This window comes from Petromyzon marinus, chromosome 38 (genome assembly GCF_048934315.1).
Source record: "Petromyzon marinus isolate PM22_M1 ecotype Great Lakes invasive population chromosome 38, UKy_Petmar_22M1.pri1.0, whole genome shotgun sequence".
NCBI lineage: Eukaryota > Metazoa > Chordata > Hyperoartia > Petromyzontiformes > Petromyzontidae > Petromyzon > Petromyzon marinus.
The window spans coordinates 10,870,007-10,893,591 of NC_133704.1; the positions used below are offsets into that span (position 1 = coordinate 10,870,007).

Consider the following 23,585-nt stretch of genomic DNA (forward strand, 5'->3'; position numbering starts at 1 on the left):
TAAATACAGAAATGTGCCTCCGGGATCTGGAGACCACCTGGAGAATATTCCAGGCATTCGTTGACAATGACGGCGAACAATTGAAGACGGACTTTTCAAAGCTATTAACGCATTTGTTATCACGTTGCAGCGTATCGTCCGTTCTTTTTCCATTAAAAACGATAGTCCGAGGTGTTAACATGTTTTTTGAAGCACCCTGTATATACTGTGATAGGCGACATTTTGGGCAACCAAGCCCATTTTCTTCACATCACACAAATGAATGCGCTTTTAGACTCACCCCTGCCATAGGAACGTGACATTTCCACCACCAGCTTCAAGGGGGCTGTTAACAGGCGACGAGCTCCCGCTACCGCATTGCATAGTCCGGGGGGGTGGGGGGGGTGTCATTTGCTGTTTGTGTCTGTGTGTGCGCACGCACGCGTCATACCGAGTTCAACACCAAAAGACAGCGCGTGTGGGACCAGCTTTGCTAAAGTGCCATTTTTATTATTTATTCATATTCATTAAACGAACCCCCGCCCCCTCTGTGGAACCTTTTACACATTCCTGAGCGGTTGTATTTGCTGTCAAGTTGGAACAATTTTTTTTTTAAAGCTGCACTCAGTGACTTCTACTCGAGCATGCACACACACACACACACGCGGGCACGCACGCACGCACGCGCTTGTTATTTGCACGCAAAAACAATTATTGACAATAAAATAATCAGTGCACTTTACAGTTCAAATCTCAGTGTCCGTTCACACGACGTGATGTATAAATCTTCCAAAAGAAAGTTGTCATTAGGAAAAACGCATACGGCAATAAGCATCTTAAAAGTTGTAAAACTAAATATGAAGCCTGGATAAAAATCACAACTACAGTAATTATATCATCGAAATCATTGCACAGGCTCGATTCGTCGGGCATACGGTATTCAAATGTCGATTAACGTTAAAGAGACTGCGGACGCCAAAAGGGGCTAAATCACCATCTCAAAAAATAAATGTTTCCACGGGCTTTTAATATTCACTTCGGTCCAAGGCAGATGAATCAAATTTTCATTCCGATAGTGAAGGGCTTAAATTTTGGGACTCTCATTAAGTTTGGATCGCCTAAGGAAAAGCAAGATGCAAATCATCACACTTATCGCCCATGCTTATGAGCTGACTTTGACAACATTCACCACTTGGCAAAAGTGTGTGACCATCCAGTAGGAGCTAGGTGCTCAAGAGTCATCATCCCAGACGTCTGGGATAGAGACGTCTGTAATTGTCCTACTCATTTCCATGCACAACTAGAATGAAAATAATGCAAAAAATAACAGCGCTTTCGTGAAGAATGCATAGCACTCTCAACGTACACAATGCGCGAGGGGCGTACGCAGCCACAACGAAAAACAAAACCTCAAGATGGCTCTATGAAAGTCGAATATTAATGTACTGCATTTCAAATAGCGTTCCAACGAAGCAAACGCGAAACAAGCAAATAAAACAAAATTGGGCCAGAAACCGCACTCACGTGCCCGTTCACCTTATCTGCACTGGGCGGAAATACATTTCAGAGATATGTTGTGGCACTCGTCAATATCGCTCGCCGTTAATTGGTTTCAATCGGATTCTTTTTGTTTTTTAAACGCATTGTGTCACATCTTAGTTTTCGACCGTGAAAATCAATGCAATTAACAAAGTGCATTTCGCACGCACAGACAAACTCTTACAAAGCACTTACGCCTTCAACGATGCGCGCAGAAGGACGACTTGAAGAAGCGTGTTATCAAATAAACCTTTACTACCGGCCACTAAAAACTGCATCAGTAAGGCATTTCAAAGTCTTTGATTGGCCACCAAATTATTTGACACGGAAATTATGGGAATCGGTTGACATCGTTGGGTCCATTGAAACCAGACAACAAGTTCAGGCATTGAATCTCAACAAATCAAGCAAAGGCTGAAAAGCACCCAAAATGAAACGTGGCGAGTGAGAATCAACGCTGGGCCCAGCAATCCGGGAAAAGTCTCTCCGAAACTCATTTTACGGAACATACATTTTCGACACATGGCACATTGTCACAATTAACGAACACCAGTCGTGTCCGCCCACCAATGGCGTACATTAAAGCAAGATACACCTCGGTCGCTCTATGACCAGAATTCATTCTAAAAGAGCCGGCGGATTCCATTGAGCACACATCACCACCTCGTTGAACCCGCTACACACATTTCACACATCACGAATCATCAACTCTCCTTCCCCTCCCCACCCCCCGACATCGCTCTTCGGTTTTTCAGTCCGTGTCCTCACTTTGCGATTTGTTCTTAAGCACATTTATCATATTGAGTAGCTGGGCGCAGATCCATGGAGGTTATTATTTTAATCCGGGGAATATGAAAAAAAAACTTCCTAAACACGACATTGACAAATTTACTTTTCAACGCAACGATGCATTCAACGCGAGAGCCTCCTGACGACGCTGTCTCGCCTTTTCCCACCTCCAAACAATCCACGAAATCCCGATCACAACTGACAGCATCACAGCGGATAGTGAGACCACACAACAACGCCAGACATCAGTAGTACCACATCTGCATTATCTGTAACAGTATACATAACAAAGTTGTACATTGTTGTGTATTTTATGACAAAAATCATACAAAGGGCTTAGCCTCCTAAGTACAACGCATCTATGAAGTTGAAATCTGTTAGTAGAATCTTACATTGCTATGCTATAGTGTGGAAGCCATACCACAAACTCTTTGTTGTTTAAAACCAAATTTATCTTTAGAATCGATGCAACCAAGTATCCACCGATTTTGTGGAAAGGAGTTCGAAACGACGGGAGCCAACTGGACGTTGCAGTGGGTGACAAGTAAAGGTCCCGTGACAGTAAAGGTCGCGTGACAGTAAAGGTCGCGTGACAGTGAGGTCGCGTGACAGTGAGGTCGCGTGACAGTGAGGTCGCGTGACAGTAAAGGTCGCGTGACAGTAAAGGTCGCGTGACAGTAAAGGTCGCGTGACAGTAAAGGTCGCGTGACAGTGAGGTCGCGTGACAGTGAGGTCGCGTGACAGTGAGGCCGCGTGACAGTGAGGTCGCGTGACAGTGAGGTCGCGTGACAGTAGAGGTCGCGTGACAGTGAGGTCGCGTGACAGTGAGGTCGCGTGACAGTGAGGTCGCGTGACAGTGAGGTCGCATGACAGTGAGGTCGCGTGACAGTGAGGTCGCGTGACAGTAGAGGTCGCGTGACAGTAGAGGTCGCGTGACAGTGAGGTCGCCCCGCCCTGCAGGATTCTGCGATGGCGAGTGACCTCCAAGTCGTCCCCTCTCCCCCCCACCGCCCCCTGGTGGGTGCACGTGTGGCTGTGTCCGTCCGGTCTCTTTTTTAATACTGAAAAAAAAAAACACTTTAACACTGACACTACAAAGGAATTAGTTCACTTGGAGGAAAACTATATAATTATTAAATAAACCGCACTCCACTCTTTAATTGGTTTGCATAAATTAATATCACATATATTTTAAACAATCTTCCAAATATGCATATAGCAAGTCAGCGGATTTACCTGACGCCGATTCTAAACGCGCCTGCCTACATAATGAACGCGGCCCACGGAGTAACAGCAGTCGAGGCTCTGGGCAGAGGGCAGAGGGGGCAGGCGGGTATAGATGCACAGATATTATCATCATCACGTGGTGCCATGTAAACAACTTAAATATGCTCTTTTATAAATTCATAATAAACAGAACAATATATACAAACTTCCAGTTTAGCTCCACAGCCCTTCCAGTTGGGGCTTGTTCAACAATACCAACATTTGTCACGGGCAAGCAGACTGGATGCAAGGGGTGAAGTCTTACACGGATGCCATTCCCAACTATTCCAACAAAACTGTGTCTCTGAATATCAACAATTAATTCGCGCTCTCTCTCGCAGAAAACATTTCCTTGTGCAAAGGTAAGGGTGCAGCCCCGAAATTGCTTTGCGTGTACGCTGAACTTCTTTCGCACCGCTACGTAAGCTCACCCGTGCTAAATCGGGAGGCGGGGGTGCTTTCTCACACCACTCCTGCTCGAGCGTATTCTCCCGACTTGTCTATGTAGGACAGACGTTCTGGCAGAGGTGGGAGCATCCACACTCTACCCCACCACATATGGCACCTACCGAATGACTAACTGCGGTGCACCCAATGTACATTGCCGGCTGGACAGAGGCAGTGGCGGTGGCGGTGGTTGGGGCGGGGTATTTAATCATCTCGCCACATTCTTTCGACTGCCGCGCCGGGAGATCAACCCGAACCGGTGAACCTCTGCATTGCGAGTCCCGGCGCGCTCGCCAATAATTGCCGTTTCGGAAAACGTCGACAAAGTTGAACGATCCCTTATTACGCGACCCACGAATTGACGCGAGACGACACGCGCGTCCCCCACGGTGCCATGCGTGCGGGGCTTGAACGTAACTCCGCGAGAACACAGGTCTGGGCGCGCGCGATTAAAAAAAACAAACCACGCCGTCACGCGCCGGGGGCTGCACACAGTGGCTGGGTGAAGATTCTCTTACGCCTGTTGTCAGTCGAGGCCGGGGATTTCAAATCGCTGTATGCATTTCTACACACGGGTACGTTAATAATAATAATAAAAAAGTTATCGGCTCCGTCTATAGCAGCGGTTCTTCTTAACCTGGGGTGCACGCACCCCCTGGGGGTGCGAGATGCCCTTTCTGAGAACCAGGCTGGAGTAAAGGTGAAGAACCACTGCTCTATAGGATAATGCATGGGGGACAAAAACAAACCAAGCCTGCTTATTGTGCTAATCAGAGGCATTAACCAGGAGGCTATATACATCCTTGTGTTTTATATATAATGTATAGGCAGTATACAGCAGATATATGTCGATGCGTGAGGAATCTGCATGTAGCATTGCATGCAAGTCCCATTTTTGTTGACGGGAGTCAATCGAAATCACCGAATCATCTCGTGGCCTTCATCCAGCAGCGGATCGAACATGGCCCGACGACGATGATAATTACAAATGAAGTAAAACAAACGCACAGGTGGGTACGGCGCGGGGTGCAGATGGAAGTCCTGCACAGAATAGCCCCAAAGTGCCAAGCAGCACGGCAGAAAAAAAACAAACCCCAGCACTTTTAAAGTTGTAATAAATAAGACCCGAAATAAAGGTTGTAACAGATCCACGTCTAAAAGCGTGAGGGGGGGCTTGAGAAACGCGGATGATTTGCAGCGGAAGAATGTCACAGCTAGAATTGTTGTGGAACTTTGATTTTGAACCTTTCTTTAAATATACCCCATTTCAGGCTACTCTCTGCAGCAGCCTACATTGGAATAATCAAGAGCACGACCTTTGTAGAATCGTCAACAGATGGAGCGGCACGAGATGGAATGCATTTTTTCTTCTCACATTTGATTACGCGCCGATGACAACAAAGGGTTGTTGTACGGGGCGTGACGTGACGTCGACAGTGTAGACAATTCTGAAAAGTGAATCTGACTTGACACGTGGAGGGGAAACGAATCGTATTGTGGTTCGACGTCAATTCAAAATGAATAAATTTAACTATTTAGATGGGACGCTCGCAAAGGCTCCAAAGCAAGACGCTTCAACCACACCAAGGTTTGCAGTGGAATTAACACGTCAATGCCTCTTCCCCCCCCCCACCGGGTTTGTTGGAGCTCAAAATTCTCTGTCACGTGTCAACCCAAAGACTGGAAACCCGAAACGTGACCTCCACAAACGTTGTTCGCATGGTCGGCCAAGTCTAGTGGCACACTCCCCCCCCCCCCGTTAACCAGCTATTTGGAGACAAGGGTCCATGTGTAAGATCTGGTGGTAAGAAGTAGGTACGTAGAGAATAAATGAGAAAATAACGGCACCCTGTGTAAAAGGTAAAAGAGAAGCCCTGCAAGTTCATTCTCACACTCCAAGCTTTATTGGAGGGAGCTGAAAGTGCCCCCCCCCCCTCTGAAGGGTAATTTGGCCGACTCCTCGATGCTAACCAGACGTCTTGCAAGAGCTGTGAGTAAATCTGCATCGCACGGATTTGTGAAACTCCAAAACCCGTAGGACTGCCAGGTGGTCGATGGGGGGGGGGGGGGGAACGAACTGGGCTCATGAGCTCATCTGTGTGGACCTTAAGAGTTGTTCCCCTACAGATGCGTGGATTTTCTCTGTATAATTCCAGATCCTTCCCATAACTCCTTAAAAGGAAATTGCCAAACATTCCAATCCAGAACCTTCATGAGAAAGCGCCTTGAGAATCGGCGCGACGTTTCTGGATGAACAGAGAACATTGCTTGTCGTGTTCTCACGGCGTATAATGGCACGTGTGGATTATCTCCCGTGTCTGCGAGGCTTAATTGGTCCATACGGAAGGGTTTTGTTCACCTGTGTGGATATGTACTTGTGGATCCATGCACATGTTTTTACGAACGCGCACGTGTACGCGCAAGGTCCGTGACCGAGTTGCGCTTGATCCGGTGAATGCGCGGCCATTCACCCGTACGCACACGGACGCCGGTGCGGGAGTGCAAGTGCGTGTGCTTATGCGTGTGACACTCTGAATTCAACTGATGAAAACAGTTCAGAAGTGGCCCTCCTCCGTCCAGACCACATCGGTAGAATTTGCCCTAATCCCGCAGGTCACATGTCTGCGTGATGAGGGCACGGCTAAAAGTGCTCTCAAGAGTAACCGGTCAGAACCCACTGGGTGCGAACAGCCACAAAAACAGGTTTATGAAAGCAACAAACCGACACTTTTCTGAGAAGTGCATACGCAATGCGGGCTCTACATGGCAATGCGCGTGTGTGTGTGTGTGTGAATGGCACGCCTGTCTTCACGGCATGGCATATCTCGTCCCTAACACATACTGCACCGAGGCTCCCTCCGTTTCCCTGGCACTGGGCAGGCGTGGAGGGGTTGGCAAAGGATCACCAGCCAACATTTGTCCTTGGCCTGGTGTCTTGCACTGCGTCGATAAGAGTCCATGCCAACACTTCGTTCTGAACCCGGAGCTCTCTCTTCAAGGGCCTGCAAGCAGACGCACTTTCCTGACACGGCCGTGGGTTCTTTTGATGTCAATAATATTTGTGCTGTGATTTATCTGGGACACAAACACACGTGCGCATTCACGCCGGTATCCTGTGGGGGGTGGGGGCGGGGGGGACGAGGGTGGCACTTGCTGGGGCAGGTGTGGGATAGAGGCCACGTGAGGTCGCTTTGTTTCACTTGTTTGGTCCCGTGTTGACCTCCAGCTGGTACTGCTCACATGACAATAAACCCCGCAAAGCAAAGCTGCTTCACGTCAACGAAAGCTACCTAAGATACCGGATGAACGAGTAGCTGTACGGAAATTTCTTTCAAGGATGCTCGGGAAGACTGCACTGTGGACACGCACGGTGCATGCCAGGGGAGAAGCACGTCTCAAACTTGGACACGTGGACTTCAACAAAGAGCTCTACAATTTCACGGGCCAGTATGCTCCAAGAGACTGGGCTTGACGATGGCTGGAACAGCAACATGCACCACTTACTTGCACCATTTTTCGACGCAGAATTTGGAAAGCCAACGGCGCGGCAACGGCAGCGTGTGTTCGTTCCGCGTTGACTTCAAAGAATGAACACGGGCAGACGTCGCGTGTCGAGGGGACAAGCGCCAGCCTTGGGGGAATTACGTTTGCGAGGAGCGACGCTGCGCGACGGCGCTCGTCCGGTCGTCGGCGCGGCCCTCGAGACGACGTTGTGCGCACAGGACACGCGGCCGCGCCCCACAGGTCCAAAGGTCGTCGTCGTCGTCGTGGTGCATGCTGGCCCAGAAACGCCCGTCGGCATACGCTTGCACGCGACATTAACGGGCCCACCCCGGGATCGAGACGCGCGCAACGTTCATCGGAGGCCCGAACTCAAGTGCGGCGTCCCAATCCAGCGGCGGCGGGGGACCTCTCCCCGGTCGTCGCAGCGGGAGCTACTGGATGACGCAGTACTTGCGGTAATCGGACTCGAAGTCCTCGTCCAGGCTGCTGGTGTCGACGGGGCAGCGTCCGTGCAGGGTGGGCAGGAAGGCGCGCCCGTCCAGGCCACGGCGCTCGTAGAAGAGGAGGTAGGCCGAGTCCGTGTCGATCTCGTCCTCGTGGACCTCCTGAGGCCGAGAGGACAAAGCGCCAGGTGAGCAACGGGTAATGTTGGCGGCGGCGGCGGCAGAGAGAGCAACGAAAGGTACGAGGCGGAAATGTCATTCGTTAATGAAAGTTGCCGTTTGACTACTGCGCTGGGGTTTCCGTGCTCGTGCTGCATAGCTCTCCCACGTGTTTTCGGGTCGAGGCGCATTTCGTTCCAAGTTCTGAAAGGTTCTTAAGTTCCTGAAGAAGGTCCCAGCAGGTGGAGAGAAACATCGGGACCACCCCATACCCCCACCCCCATCATCAAGCTTGAGAGAGTTCCACAATTATGTGAAATCCACCAACCCTCGCCCTCCACGGTGCTCTCGGCACTGCGGGGGCAGCATCCACACACAGCGATGGCAACAGCTCCAAGTGTCCTGCTGCTCACCTTGCAGCTGCTGTCATTGTAGCAGTACCACTTGGTGTTGGGGTTTCGGGCATAGGTCACGTAGTGGCCTCCGCCCATGATGCCAGAGTGACACTGCGTACACAGACACACACACACAGCAATACCCGCAATTTGCCATTGAATGACGGTTACGTCACCACGGTGTCTGTGCCAGGCCAGGTGAACCTTGAGGCCATATAATGTGGGAGCCAGAGGACATCCCTGTCGCACCCCCCACAAGGCCCTTAATGATTTCTAGCGGAGAGTCAGGGACTCCGAAAGCACCAATAACAGCCCAGAACCCTGGCCTGTTTGATGCTTACACATACGTACATAAAGACAAACGTAAAAATATACATATACACACACACACAAAGATCCCCTTAACAGACTGTTGGGACGAGTGCTGTTAACGAGAACCAATGTTGGCTAGCAATGCGTACGATGGGGTGGTGTGGCTAACACCATGTGCTGATGTTCATACAATGCACCAGGTACTCACTTAAAGCTGATCTTTACCTAGGGGAGGGCCGGGAACGGTATCGCTCGCAACAACTGTAAACACCGCAGAACCGTGGAAACGAACAAGACTGAACGATAATATCCTTGTGGCTCTCCCGTTCGCGTATTCTTTTTTGAAATGGTGACTTTCAACTTCACCGCTCAATATTAAAACCATTCACATATGTATAACTTTCAAATATGAGCCGGTTGTGGAAATTCCACATTCGCATTGCAGAGTGCAGCATCTCTACAGGTCTATCACTACTTGCTTCCCACAAAGGGCTATTTATTAACTTTAAAATCATAGGCAAAGACAATGCTCGACCAGGTTTTTTAAGTAAAGTCCTCTACACCAACTCAGTCATACTTATATATAAATTAAATATCATTGGCACACATACACAATGCAAAGACAAAGATCCACCATATAGCCTTAACAGACTGTTGGGGCAAGTGTTGTTAGTGAGCACCAATGAAGGTCAGAACGGTACACATTGGCGTGGGTGGCCAACACCACGGAGACCGCCTATGTCTCCCCAGTGGTGATGTTTATGCACTGCTCCAGGTACTCATTTGAGGCTGATTCGATCGAGTGGAGGCCCAGGACCGGTTCAGATAATCATCGGCGATGTTGGTCGTGAGGTGGGTTCATAGCGCAGCACACTAACCGCTACACTACGGCTCCCCACACACACACAACCGCACGCACTCACGGGCAACGCCCCCCCCCCCCCCCTACCGAAATGGCGTAGAGATCATAGATGGGCTTCGTCTCGTCAGAGTCTTCAGAGGTTTCCGTTTCACAGTCGCTTCTGTCCGCACTGGCGGACGGCTCCAGAGGCATGGCACCGATGCCGGGGGCTCCGTTGGGGAGTTTGTCCGAAGCCACGCTCGTCGGCCACATATCACCACCGCAGTCCTCCTTCACCCCATCCTACACAGAGAGAGAGAGACGCGCAACTCTGTCACACACACGCTCATTATTCCCACTGAACCTCATCGGCGATAATCAATGGAATGGCCTCCCTCCCGAAGCCTCTGCCATCTCGCAGAATCCCGTGATGTACGAATTATCCTAGCACCTGCATATGAGCAACTTTTATCACTCCATCTCCAGAGTGGATGTCCTCTCAAACAGATGCCATTCATTGGCTCACACTGCGTCATTAGTCTCGCCGAGCGTCCCCGTCTGATGATGTGTCTTGCCCTGGCCCACTCACTTTTCCGTCTCTCGCCATGACCACTTTCGCCGCACACTATTTAGTCCCCAATAATTGAACATTCAAATTATGCGAACATGGTCTCGAGCTTTTAACTTTAAGGCGACTGCACTAGGGTCTGGTAACAGAAAACTCAACATCCGGAAGAACACTTAAGATTACAAGTGGCTGCGAAAACAAAAAAAACCTACGAGCTAAATAAGAAATAGATTTACAAGCAATTGAGTCTTACATGCACGGCTCATTGAATGATTTTAACAGATTAATTGATACATAATTAAATCTGTAGCTCTAAAATCTTATTTTTGTTTGAAAATAAACACCTGTCTCATCTAGAAATCCCTCCCACGGTCTTGCCCCACCCGATCTTTCTTCTCTGATATCTTACGGTGTCCCATCCCGTTCCTCTCCGCTCCCAATCTCTACCATCCGTCTCTGTGCCTCCCTCGCCCTGCGCCCAGTCTCGCTCTCGTTCCTTTGCCCTTCTTGTTCCCCTTAACTGGAATAAACTCCCACTGCAGCAAAAAACAATCGTCTTCTCGGACCTGCTTCCGCTCCCATCGCTTCTCCCTTGCCTATCCTACTACTATCTAGATTTGAAGTTTTCGTGACTGCAGGGATCCATACTCTTTTGGTAAAGTCACGTAGGTATAATTTATTTTATTTTTTATACCTACGTGACTTTACCGAAAGAACCAAAGAGTATCCTACTACTGCTCCCTGCCCCCACCCCCCCACACCAGTTACAACCAAGCCCACCCCAACCCATATCACTACCCCAACCCCTATCACTAACCCTAGCCTTATCACTACCCCAACCCATATCACTAACCCTATCACTACCCCAACCCATATCACTAACCCTATCACTACCCCAACCCCTATCATCACGAACACTTGCCTTATCACGACCCCAACCCATATCACTAACCCTATCACTACCCCAACCCTTATCACTACCCCAAACCATATCACTACCCCAACCCATATCACTAACCCTATCACTACCCCAATCACAAACCCTCCCCTGTCACTACTGCAACCCCTATCACGAACCCAACCTCTATCACTCACCCAACCCCTATCATTACCCCAACCCCTATCACTACCACAACCCCTATCACTACCACAACCCCTATCACTACCCCAACCCCTATCACTAACCCTACCCAAACCCCTCCTTAACCACTCCCACCTCTTCCCCAAACTATCAACATAACTACTACACCACCACTTTTTAATACTCCCACTCTTTATTTCATCCACCATCATCTTATTGTACAATGGTATAATTTTTCGATTTAAAGCTTTCGTGACTGCAGGAATTCATATTCTTGGTTCTTTCGGTAAAGTCACGTAGAAGGGAAATAATAAAATAATAAAAATCAAACAATTAAATTCTCACGACGTTTTAAAAATAAAAAAACCGCCACTTTTTTCAAATTTTCTTGCTGTGGTTTTCACACCTGATGATGATTGCTTGTGTTGCAATCGAAACGTCGTGAGCATTTAATTGTTTGATTTTTATTATTTTATTATATTCCCTTCTACGTGACTTTACCGAAAGAACCAAGAAAAATGGTATAATTGTTGTAAAGTGCCTTGCAACAAGGCGTTATATAAATAAATATAAGACACAATGATTGATTTAAGGCCAGGTTGCTTTGGATCAGAGGAAAGACATGTTGTGAGACAACATGTACGGAATGTCACTGCAGACGGCAGGGTTCACCTGGGCAGAGAGGTCCTCCTTGCTGCTGAAGCCACTGCTGCTCGTGTCCAGCGTGTCGAGGCAGCTCACCGCCGCACCAAGCGCCTCCCCGCTGCCGCCCTCCAGGGTCTCGCTGCTGCTCCTCTCTAGGCACACCTCACCTGCCACCTGCACGCTCCCCTCCGCGTTGTCACCGTGGTCGCTTCTACTGCCGCCGCCGCAAGTGCTCACGACCTCGAGGCTCGCTCCGCTACCCGCCCTGCGGAAAGCGTCCCGCAGCCGGGAAGAGTCGCTGCATTCAGGCCCCAGGCCGCTTTCGCAAACTCTCACGCAGCCTTGCCGGCCGCTCTCTGTCGAAGGAAGGCACTGCTGGCCGCTGTCACCGTTGGGATTTTGGTCATTTGGCAAAACCAAGGACAAGGCGTCTTCGCCGGCACCGCCAACGAAGCCGGCTCCTCCGCCCCCCGCCGCCGACACGGCGTCCGTCGAGCTGGCCTTGGAGTCGCCCCCGTGCAGCGGGGCCTGTCCCTTGCAGGGGGCGGCCGAGTCGACTCCCTGCAGGTTTTCCCGGCTGCCCGCGAGGCCGTCTTTCTTTTTACCCCGAGCCAGGCGCAGGGGACCCTTCCCCGGCGCAAACTGCTTGGGCCGCAGATGCGAGCGCGCCTTGGTGCCGAAGCGCGGGCTGCCGGCGGGGCTGCCAGTCCTGCTGCCTCCGCTGCTCGGGCTTGGGCTGTTGGAGCCTCCACCTGAAGCTGTCAGAAAGAGACCGGTCGGGTTTAAAGACCGGTCAGGTTGTGTTTGTAAGATTAACGAGTGAAAGTAAAGAATAACCACCGTTCATCAAGGTGTGGATTAAAAGCAAAAAACGGTCACACGGGTAGTTCTTGCACGGACCAATCTCTAACATTCGGGGGGGGGGGGGTGGGGTTGGTGGTTGCGCCGGGTCTGCTTGAGTTCCGAACTGATAACTAGTATCAGGGGACATGATGCTACAAAAGCACAATTGGAATAAGGCTGGGAAAACTAGAAACTAGAATGAACAATGAAGCTCGCACAAGGGTGCTTTTTTATCACAGATCCTGAGCGCAGACAAAACTGGCCAAGTGGTCAGCAACAAACAAAATTATTGAAAACGAGGTCAAGAGTGAATGTTTCTTAAATTGAGTAAGATTATACGAGACGATGGGAGGAAATTCCAAAGTGGAGGAGAAGTGTGGAATGAAGCAAAGAGAGAAGACGCATTTAGACCTGCAGCGTGCCGCTTGAATGAACACAGTGCGGAGGAGAGATGAAACGGTCATTCTGGTCAGAGGCCTCAACGTGGCGAGCAGGAATCAACGAGCGATGGTCACGGGAACGGCAACCGCGGTCGTAGCGACCGGAGAGTGATCAGGAGGCGGCCGACCGCCGGTGAGCCGAGCGGGTTCGAGTCGCGGTCCAACGAGTCGACCGGAGCACGGCGGCCGCCGCAGGACCGCTCACCTTTCGCGCCGACGGCAAACCCCGAGTCGGACGAGGACGACGAGTGGACGGCATCGAGGCCGCCGTAGAGATTCGCGCCTGGCGCGGCCGCCGTCCCCCCGCCTATGTCGTGCTGCACCTCCTTGAGGGCCGCGATGGCCGCCGCGGCCGTGGCGAACATGGCCGTGGTGGCGGCCGCCTCGGCGGTGGCGGTGGCGGGCGAGACGGCGTGAGCGTCTTCGGGGTCGCGGCGCGGGGCCAGGAAGGCGCTGGGGTCGAGCCCACGGCGGGGGAACTTCACGATCTTGTGCGACTTGATCCAGCGACCGTTCACAAACTGGAACCGCTTCAGGTGGATGATCTGTGCACGGCAGCGAGCCCACAGGTGACGAATCACTCGGTCTCACACTCCATTGTGGATATGCCCACCACACCCCTGCACTGACTAGCAGGGTGAAGTATGCACAAAATAACTTCCCCCCCGCCCACCATGACCAACAAGGCACAGGGAGGCAATGGACTAACAGAGGCCCGCATATTATTATTTTTACGCCGAGCATTCATCGTGGCAACACGCCACTGCCAAACGCGGCCACAGCAAGACAATGGAAGACGTTCTATTCGTGGACCTCAGCATTTCCAGAAGAAGGCCCGTCGGCCGAAACGAGTGCCAGCATTGAGAAACCTGTCGTTGAAAAAATAAGAAGAGGTTTTACCCTTTCTGGCAATAAAACAGGTGTTAAGATGTCCAAACACCAAATAGAAACATTTTGCAAGGAATCAAGTCTGCATTAACCACACACAGTACTACTTGTGTTGAACATGGAAACAAACAAGCTCTGATAATAAATAAATATATGCATTGCTTTTGAAACTGGAAGGCTATCTCTGGTGCAGTCCAATCAGTTTCAAATGCAATGCAGATATTATCAGAGCATGTTGTTTTCCATGTTCATACACGGCATCTGCTACACAGTGGACGTTAAACATCCCATGGACGTCATTCGCATAAATAGGCCGTTGTGTGCCAGCGTCGTGGTCCAAATAAAAAAAAATTCCACATTACTCGGATTGGAAAAAACAAAGCAATCATCGCACCCCCACCCCACCCCCCCTTACTGTGGAAACTTGGCAGGACCCTCCTGAAAAGGAGTCATGAGAATCACTGGGACTTTGCTGGATAAACGAGTGCCATAACAATTGTTATTTTAGGGGTGGCGGAATGGACAAAACTGTTAAAATGGAGACAGAAAACGAGAGAACAACAAAATCGTTCCTTAAACTTGAAAGGAAACTTACAAACATTAACAATCACTGGAGGGGGTGAATCACATCAATAATATAAAAGGAATTCACGTAAATGTTATTTGTTGTAAAGTGCTCTCCGAGTTGCCTTTACGGCGTAAAGTGCTCTATAAAAATATAGATCGACGGAATCCGCCTGACGCGTAACATTGAGTGGGGGGGAGGGGGTGGCATAAAACGGGTAGCGCGGGGGAGGCTTACGAGGCTGGGCGGGAGCCTCCAGATATCCAGCTTCTTGCTGGCCAGGCGGTGCGCCCTGCACTTGGAGCAGTAGTAGAGCTCATCCTCGCCCAGCTCCTCCTCCTTGGTGAACGCCTGCAGGCAGCTGTTCAAGCTGATGGGCTCCGTCTGCGCACGGCGAGACTCGCCCACGCTCTCGTGCTCAAGACACACCTGGCAGGCCGCCACGCACGCAGGAACGCGCACGCACGCACGCACGCACGCAGGAACACGCACGAACGCAGGAACACGCACGCGTTGGTGGAGTGGGCCTAGTTAGGCCTTCGTGGAATTAAAGGGGTTTTGTCAATACAACCTCTATACTGCGGCAACCCCCACTAATTAATTAACCTAGTCCTTGTGAGGACATACTTAGCATAGACTGTACCATCAGACAGTCAAGATTCACCATGCGGACACAGTCTGCTTTGTGTTAGTATAACTATTAAATGCATCACATGCTATGCCAATGCAACAACAGCACCTACCAATGCCCTGTACTAGCGGTAGTGCCCCGCAAATGTGGGACGAGAGAGACGCAGAGCGACGATGCAATGCCGCAGTGAGCGCTTTGCTTTACCCGTTCCTGTGCCGTCTGATAGCGCAGATGCAGGGCTGTGGGGTCCCAGTCGATGGCAATGTACACTCCGCTGCTTCCAACAAAAACCACGGTGTTGCACTCGATCTTGCATCCACGGCAAAACCTGTGAAGTGTGCGCAGGCAGTCCAATCAAGACACGAGAACGAGACACGGCAGGGCTGTCACACTCGCAGCTGTCAACGCGAAATGGCATAAGTGGATGCTGCACAAACAGGAGCGCACAAATGCACCGCTATATGCGTGTGGGCGCACCAGGAGACATGACGGGATGTTTGCAGACGCAACGAGAACAAATGTGGAAGCGCAAGGCACACGTTGAGACGTGCAAGTTGGAACATCGGGCTCGGTCACCTCGAGCTTACCGATCGGACATCGTCTGATTCAAATACTACAATGAATCATCAGAATAATGATAATACATCGACAATAATGATCAGCTCAGTGTCCAACTACTGCTGCAGCAACATGCGGCTGAGTGCAGGTCGGAGAAGTAGGACCCAAGCCAGTTCAGACCTCACTTGCCACTGACATTAGCCATTGATGGGAATCGAACTTAAGTCACCGGCTTTATAGCCAATGAAAAATGTGACTTAAAATAAAAATTACATTTCGTACACTGCCCGTGACTCCCTTGCTCCTGTTCAAACGCAGGATATAGAGAAAACTTCCTTTTATTGCTCTGCCTCTGACATCCTCCCTCTCGAGAAGAGATGTCCACAGTTTCTGCAGGGCATCTTGAGATGTGGTCGCATTAAGAAGCTATATAAATAAAAACTGGTATAATATTATTTATTTGTAAACAAATAGTGTATCAGGATTGTTATTGCATTGCCCAACATAATACATTGATAAGATACATACAATATGAACCTTATTAATGGCCTATGTGAGAGCCCATTTGAAGGGGAGGCCCTGAGGCCACAAGGTAAAGAATGAGCACCGCTGACTTGAGCCATCCAGCAGACAAAGAGCCCTGACAAACGCACGTTGGAAAAACTGAGAAACGGTCTAACGCGTCTGGGGACGTACCAGCGTGGAATAACCCCCAGACACTCACCTATGGCTCCGACATATACTCATCCTGGAACAGGAGGGTATACCAAAAATTGCCCATAAGATGGACACTACCAGGCAAAAGGAAACCTGGGAGACCCAAGAACAGCTGGCGCGAGACCGTGAAGTCCGAGCCGGTAGCAGCGACCAACCTCTCTTGGGGCGACGCCCAACATGTTGCCAGGGGCAGGAAGAAGTGGAGGGAACTCAATGCGTGTCCCACAGGGGATGAAGAGGATTCACTAACTAACTAACTAACTAACGCACCTATACCAAGGGCACCAGGCGCACGTGACCCCGTCCTTTTGCACAGCGGACAGCGTGAAGGGGTACTGGTAGCCCAGGCTGTCGTCACTGCAAGGGGGGGGGACACACAACAAGGGCAGGGGGTTGGACCGTTGCACAAGATCAACATTAATTCTGTTGGCAGCGTTGCACCCACATGGAGGAAACCTTCAAACGGGCATAACAAGAGTTCAACCGGCGATGGGGGCACTGAAACAAGCTGTGGTAGAGGCTCATGAAAATAACTGGGCGACAAAATACAGTTACAATTCTTGATTGGGTTTATTTTGAATTAGGCCGTATAGATCTGATCATCTGATGTCAATTAGAGCTAAAACCCATCCACTGCCTGGCACAATCGTTGGAATCCAGTTGTCATGTCAGAATCTGAATCGTTACTTAGACTGGAGGAATCCGATGAGCTATGAAGCTCTTTTTCACAGATGTCCATCCGGATAAATGTGGGAATTGATTTTCTTTACAATTAAACTTACAATTAAAGTTACCTCTAGAACACTGTCACTTTCGGCAAAATAACATGCAAACGGTAGTATAACATGATTATGACATGATATTTTAATTATGACGGGCAAAAGCTAATTTAGTTAACTATGCTAATAACCATCAAAACATGAAACAAAAGTCAATGTCGTGTTAGGGGAAATGCAATGGTAACTGCCACTTGGGCACAAATAATAATGAGTGCAACAACGGCCCTGCTATCACAGTCATCACACCACTGCTTATACCCCATAACAATACGAAATTACATTTTAACTTTCTGGACTGAGCACAATAAAAAGGAACTAAACAAAACTGTTCACAAGACAAATAATTTGTCAGAATTGGCAATTAAATAGCGAGTTAGGAATACTGCAAGTAAAGCTGTATTTTTCACAATTATCCTGAGCAGTAATTTACTTTTTTATCCAGGAGAGCTACGCTGAGCTAGAGGACTCTAGTTCAGGAGAGTCCTGCATTGGGTCTTTATTTTAAGATGTTTTCAGCCAATTAATGATGAGAGTATTTTATATATATAAGCAGGAGGAGAGACTGGAGCACCCGGAGAAAACCCATGCATGCGAGGGAACAACATTATCTCCGTACGGATGGAAACAGATGGCAATTTAGTCCGCGTACTGCACTGCCTTCTCCTCGCGAAGCCAGTGTTTGGCTCCTCAGTGCCCGAGGTGTGGCACCAATACTTGTAATAACTGCATGGTTTAACATCTCCATGAGTGCGTGTATTAGCACCGGGGAGTCAAACGTGGCCAGGCATGGTGTTTAACAACACCACACCCTTGTGTGCCGTGCCAGCCTCAGTCGGAGCTTGCAGTCCTGGCCACGACAGCTTGTGAAAGGCTACACGAGAGAGGATCTTTGTGTTTTTGTTGTTGTTGTGCGAGTGATGCGCGGGTGGCATTACCAGTCCTGTGCATGGTTGCTGGCCTCCTGGGGTGGCAGTGGGCTGACGAGCCGAGCCACCTGGCCCCACACCAGGTCGTACAGGTGGCAGTGCTGCGTGCCGGCCGCACACGGCACAATGAGTGGCATCCCAAACAGGCTCGGTCGGTTCTTGTGCGATGACAGGAAGTAGACCTCCATACGCATCTGCCACGTGCAGAGCACCAGATCAAGCTAGAGGTCAAAAGGCCGTCACAGATAATATTATGGATGCCACTGCACGTGGCTATTGCTTTCTTCCGCTATAATCTGGAGCCGTTAAACAGTCGACAACTGACCTCCAAAGGACTGTGTTGACAGTATCTTACCTTCTGGCTACAGGTCCTCCTTTTGGATGCTGACCTCTAGGTGCCACTCCAATACATTCATCAATAAACTTCCCACTTCCACCATGCTCAAGTTTCTCACCCATTACAAAATTGCAAACCCTATCTGGCCATACAATTCCTATAATCCTCCGCGATCGAAAGGCACAACACGAAGATGCGCAGAGTAAGAGAAGCGAAACGAATGCTCAGCCCATGCCATCACGTCGCAGACATGGGTGCATTTGATAAACCTCCAAACGCCCAAAAAAATGTGGAAAATGTATAGGATAGTATTTATTCATAAAAAGACATTGTAAAAAGTACTAAAACTAAACTTTATATTGGATTTTGTCAGGTAAGGCCTCCTGAGCTATATAGATATTTTTCTGCAGCGACCTAACTACAAGTGATAGCTCAACGAAAAGGCTTATCGTCACGAGGAAATTTATAGCAAAAAAAAACTTGAACCGCATGTTTCTAAATGTGGAAGTAAAAACTGGCGGACCCGGAGAAAAAAAACCGCACGACCACGGGGAGAGAGACGTGCAAACTCAAAAAATACAGGCGTCAGGGCCGGCATCGAACCCACGACCTCCTGTATACCAAGTGAGGTAGTTAACATCTCGCAACCGCGGCGCCCCTCCGACTCCTCTTCACCACGTGAAGAAAACAACGTCAGATCGGCTGTTCCCCATATAAAACAGGTTTTGTGAATAAGATGATAATCAAAAACAGGATTTTTAGGCAAATATGTTTACAAAATACTGCAATAACATAAAATACTGTTCCCCGAATAACTGCCGACATTGGCCAACGAATGCCTCAGCTGTCATTGCATTAAAAGCACAGCTTTTACAGAGACACTCAAGCCTTTTACCGTGACACGGGCGTTTAAAAACAATCCCGCTGAGCGGCACTATGCTTAGAGCGCTTGGCTCGCAATCGGAAGGCTGCACACGCAAATCCTGGGCTAAGGTTGATCACGCCCCATCATTCATTTCCTTCATCTTCTCGGCCAAAAGTCCCATGACTGGATGACTGGGTGGTTGTCGGGCCGCTCGGATTTTCTTTCTCCACCCGCTTCCATTCTGCCGCGTCTCCTCCGGCCGCATACACAGCGCCTCGTGCCTCGTTCCGTGCGCATGAGAGGCGTGGGGGTGAGGACGGTCTACCCGCGGGAAAGGATAATCAGCCCGCGGATAACCCGAGAGCGAGCCGTGCGAGCGAGCGCGGCGAGTGGGTACCATCTTGCGGTGCACGGCGATGGCGTATCCGGAGGGCTGCACGCCGCCGAGCTGCTCCGGACGGCAGGACTGCGCCAGGTGCCCGTTGGTGAGCCCGTTGGAGGCGCTCTTGGCCAGTCCGCCCGCACCTCCGGCAGGGGAGCAGCCGCTGCTGCTGCTGCTGGGCATGCAGCTGTCGCTCTTTGCTTTGCGCAGGCAGCCCACGTCCGCGGGTGCCAGCGCATCGCTCGCGGCTCGCTCCTCTGGGAGGGTCGCGCAGTTGGGGGACACAGTTCACGCGGAAGTCGGTTGTGGGCATGGTTGGTGACACACCTGCGGTAGTTTGCTTGTGCTTATGTGTGCGGTTGGCGCAAAGCATGGTGGCAGGAGGTTATCGTTTAACACAATGAATGTAAAAACTTTATTTGGTGCTTTCGTGACTGCAGGCATTACTCTTTGGTTTTGTCGGTAAAGTCACGTAGAAATAATAATAAAATTACATAATAGCATACGGCGTTTCGATTGCAATGCAAGCAATCATCATCAGGTATAGAAGAGCTAAATTTAAGAGAGAGAGGAAACACAGAACCGCAGATATATATACAGACACCTAAGTAGAGGGAGTTAACACAGAGACACAAAGAGACATAACGTACGGAGCACAGAGAGATAGGGTCTCTGTGCCGAGGCCTTAGGATGTAGGAGAGACAAAGAGAGATGGAGAAGCACATCAAATCGAACAAGATTTAGAAAAATTTGGAAACAATATAATGCAGCACAGAGGGTCGGTCAAAACACAATTAACGCATGGTCTGGCTGATTGCGTTATTTCAAAGATTGCTAAATTATAGGTTAAGAGTGATAGAGTACAGATCGCAGACACATATATAGACATCTAAGCAGAGAGAGTTAGCACAGAGACACACAGACCTGACCACAAATGATAGCTCAATCAATTGGCTGATCATGTGGAAATTTATAGCAGCCAAACACTCTTAAGACGTGTGATGATTTTAAATGAGGGAAAAACCAGAAGACCCAGAGAAAAATCCAAAAGACCACGGGGGAGAGAGACATGCAAACTACAAATATACAGCAGGCGTCAGGGTAGGAATCGAACCCACGACCTCCTGTAGACCACGTGAGGCAGTTAACATCTCACCACCGTGGCGCCCTACAGAGACACAGACTGCAAGAAGCAACGAACTGACCTCCGATGGGTGTGAAGTGTGTGTCGGTGGGCGACGTGGAAGCAGGGTCCCCGGAGAGCACCGGTATCTCGAACGCGCACAGATAGCTGGTGGCACCGGACCTCACCTTCTGATTGTCGTCCGGAAAGTTCTGGCCAAACAAAAGGAAAGTTCAACAATCCGCCTCGTGTTTGCACACAATAGCCCGGTGACGCAACGTGTGCAAACTGTGTTGAGCCAAGAGGTAAGTGGGACTCCATAGTTTCACCACGGTTTTGATGCACAGAAGAGGTGGCGGTGGGGGGGGGGACTCTTTCCTTAATGAGGACAAAAATAGAACCTTTGGTGGACCACACCATTAACACTCTTCCCCCCGGCATCATAAAAAATGCAAATCCCGTGTCTGTCGACCGAATATAAAGAAGCCCAGATTTATTTACACATCTGACTTGTGTAAATTTTCTTTTACTTATACGTCGTTCGTACTTTTGTTATTATTTGTATGCACTGAAAACGTTACAAATGGATCATGATAATGCTCAGATAATAATGGAGGATGACAATGATGATAACACTCACAGTGATGACGATGACAATGATGATAACACTCACAGTGATGACGATGACAATGATGATAACACTCACAGTGATGACGATGACAATGATGGCATACGATGGATGATGATGACCTGACGACGATGAGGGTGATGATGCTCCGTTGACGACGATGGATGTCAATGACAATTGCCGAGTTTGCAACGCCTGCCGATGACGATAGCAATGTGCAGTGGCTTACGGCGATTATAGTATCAACGTGTTCTTTTTATATTTAGCATCAATCATGAAAATTGCGTCTGAAAACGCTCGAGAATTTGTGACGCGCACAGATTTCGCACGGAGGCGTAGGCAACCAAGGACAAGTGAGAAGGGAACTAGAACCAGCGACGGCTCCTGCCCAAGCTCTGTGGTCCTATGATAATTTTGTGCTATTTACGGATCTTTGGCCAACTCCATGAATGAGCGTTTATACACAACAGGAGGAACCCAGAGTACTTGGACAGAACCCACACGGGCGAGGGGGGGTAACACACTCAATCCCAGTGCAGATGGAGTAAAGATAGACATAAATCCACTTAAATTTTGATTTAAAGCTTTCGTGACTGCAGTGATTCATATGCTTGGTTCTTTCGGTAAAGTCGCGTTGAAGGGAAACAATAAAATAATAAAATATATATAAAACAATAAAATTCTCACGACGTTACGACTGCAACACAAGCATTATTTTATTGTTTCCCTTCCACGTGACTTTACCGAAAGAACGAAGAATATAAATCCACTTACTCTGTATTACCATCATACTCTGGGCCAGCCAGGAGATGGCGACCTCGATACCCATGAGTAGGGAGTGTCACGAATTTATGCGTTCCACCAACCCTCGCCTACGAAGTACTGGATTACAGGCATGCGCGCCTGAGGACCATGCCGATCAGAATGATGACGGTGATGACGGTGATACTGATGATGATGATAATGATGATGACGACGAGGATGCTAACAATGCCGCCATCGCCCCATCCTGTGAGGCTCACCCTGATGTTGGAGGAGAAGACCTCCGCCAGCAGGATCTGCTGGGGCTGCAGGCTGCACAGCTCGCTCAGCTGCTGCTTCAGGCCGCTGTACTTGTCCTCGACGCCCAGGCGCAGCCCGTACCTCACCGGCACAGAGCCGTCCAGGCGGATCACTGCGGCAGGGCAACCAGCCGGCCAGCAATCCACAAAAGCACACGCGTCAAAACGGGCTTCCCGCTCACGACGAGCGTGCGCAGTTGGTTGGAGCCTGCTCGCCGCTCGTGTACCAGCCCTGTGCCGGCGGTGAAGAGGTATCCGCGAGGCTAACAGAATCCCAAGCAGAATCTTTATTTAGACTGCAGGAGGCATCCGATGAGCTACGATGCTCTTTTTAAAAAGATGTCCAGTATGGGGCACGGGGTCGGCAAAGTTACAACTACTTTGGGGACTCCTACGACCCCTTCGCCGGAATGCGCACAATCTCGCCAGATCACGGAGGCCTAGCAGCTTTTGAGAAGTGCTCATACAAAATGTTATCGGATGCTGGGGCCACATAGCAGTGGGCAGCAGTGGACAGTGCGGCAAGGTCGATTATTGTATTGTACTTCTATGCTCCTCACCAAACGCAATAATAACACTGTGACCTTAATTGAAATATATATAACAGGTGACAATTTGAGCATTGGCCCTTCTTCATAACACAATGACTCTAAAATCTTCTAAAGTTCTACTGTTAGCAATGGACCAGTATAATACGAAAAAGTGTTCAACACACAAACAGTTTATCGCACAAACAGTTGTGAGCGAATGCCATTTCAAGGTTTTCATTAACTTCCTAATCTCACTGCAAGCGGAGTTAGATTTGGTAAGTGTGCACGTGCAATTTGGTAGGTGTGTGTGCACAAGTGTGCACATGTGGGCACATGTGTGCGCA

At 49.6% G+C, this 23,585-nt stretch overlaps 1 protein-coding gene across 1 annotated transcript in view; it reads right to left on the minus strand.

The window, feature by feature from the left end:
- Positions 1–468: 468 nt before the first annotated feature.
- USP32 (ubiquitin specific peptidase 32) overlaps positions 469–23,585 on the minus strand; it is an 83,851-nt gene continuing 60,734 nt past the window's right edge. Inside the window, exons 24-35 of the mRNA XM_032967618.2 lie at positions 22,673–22,824; positions 21,105–21,234; positions 19,915–20,156; positions 18,325–18,509; positions 16,881–16,967; positions 15,540–15,663; positions 14,942–15,133; positions 13,457–13,796; positions 11,996–12,726; positions 9,783–9,977; positions 8,540–8,632; positions 469–8,129 (exon numbers count right to left, since the gene is read on the minus strand). Of these exons, the coding sequence (XP_032823509.2) occupies positions 7,956–8,129; positions 8,540–8,632; positions 9,783–9,977; positions 11,996–12,726; positions 13,457–13,796; positions 14,942–15,133; positions 15,540–15,663; positions 16,881–16,967; positions 18,325–18,509; positions 19,915–20,156; positions 21,105–21,234; positions 22,673–22,824 (2,645 nt within the window). The 3' untranslated portion in view covers positions 469–7,955. The remainder of the gene's footprint in view (positions 8,130–8,539; positions 8,633–9,782; positions 9,978–11,995; positions 12,727–13,456; positions 13,797–14,941; positions 15,134–15,539; positions 15,664–16,880; positions 16,968–18,324; positions 18,510–19,914; positions 20,157–21,104; positions 21,235–22,672; positions 22,825–23,585) is intronic.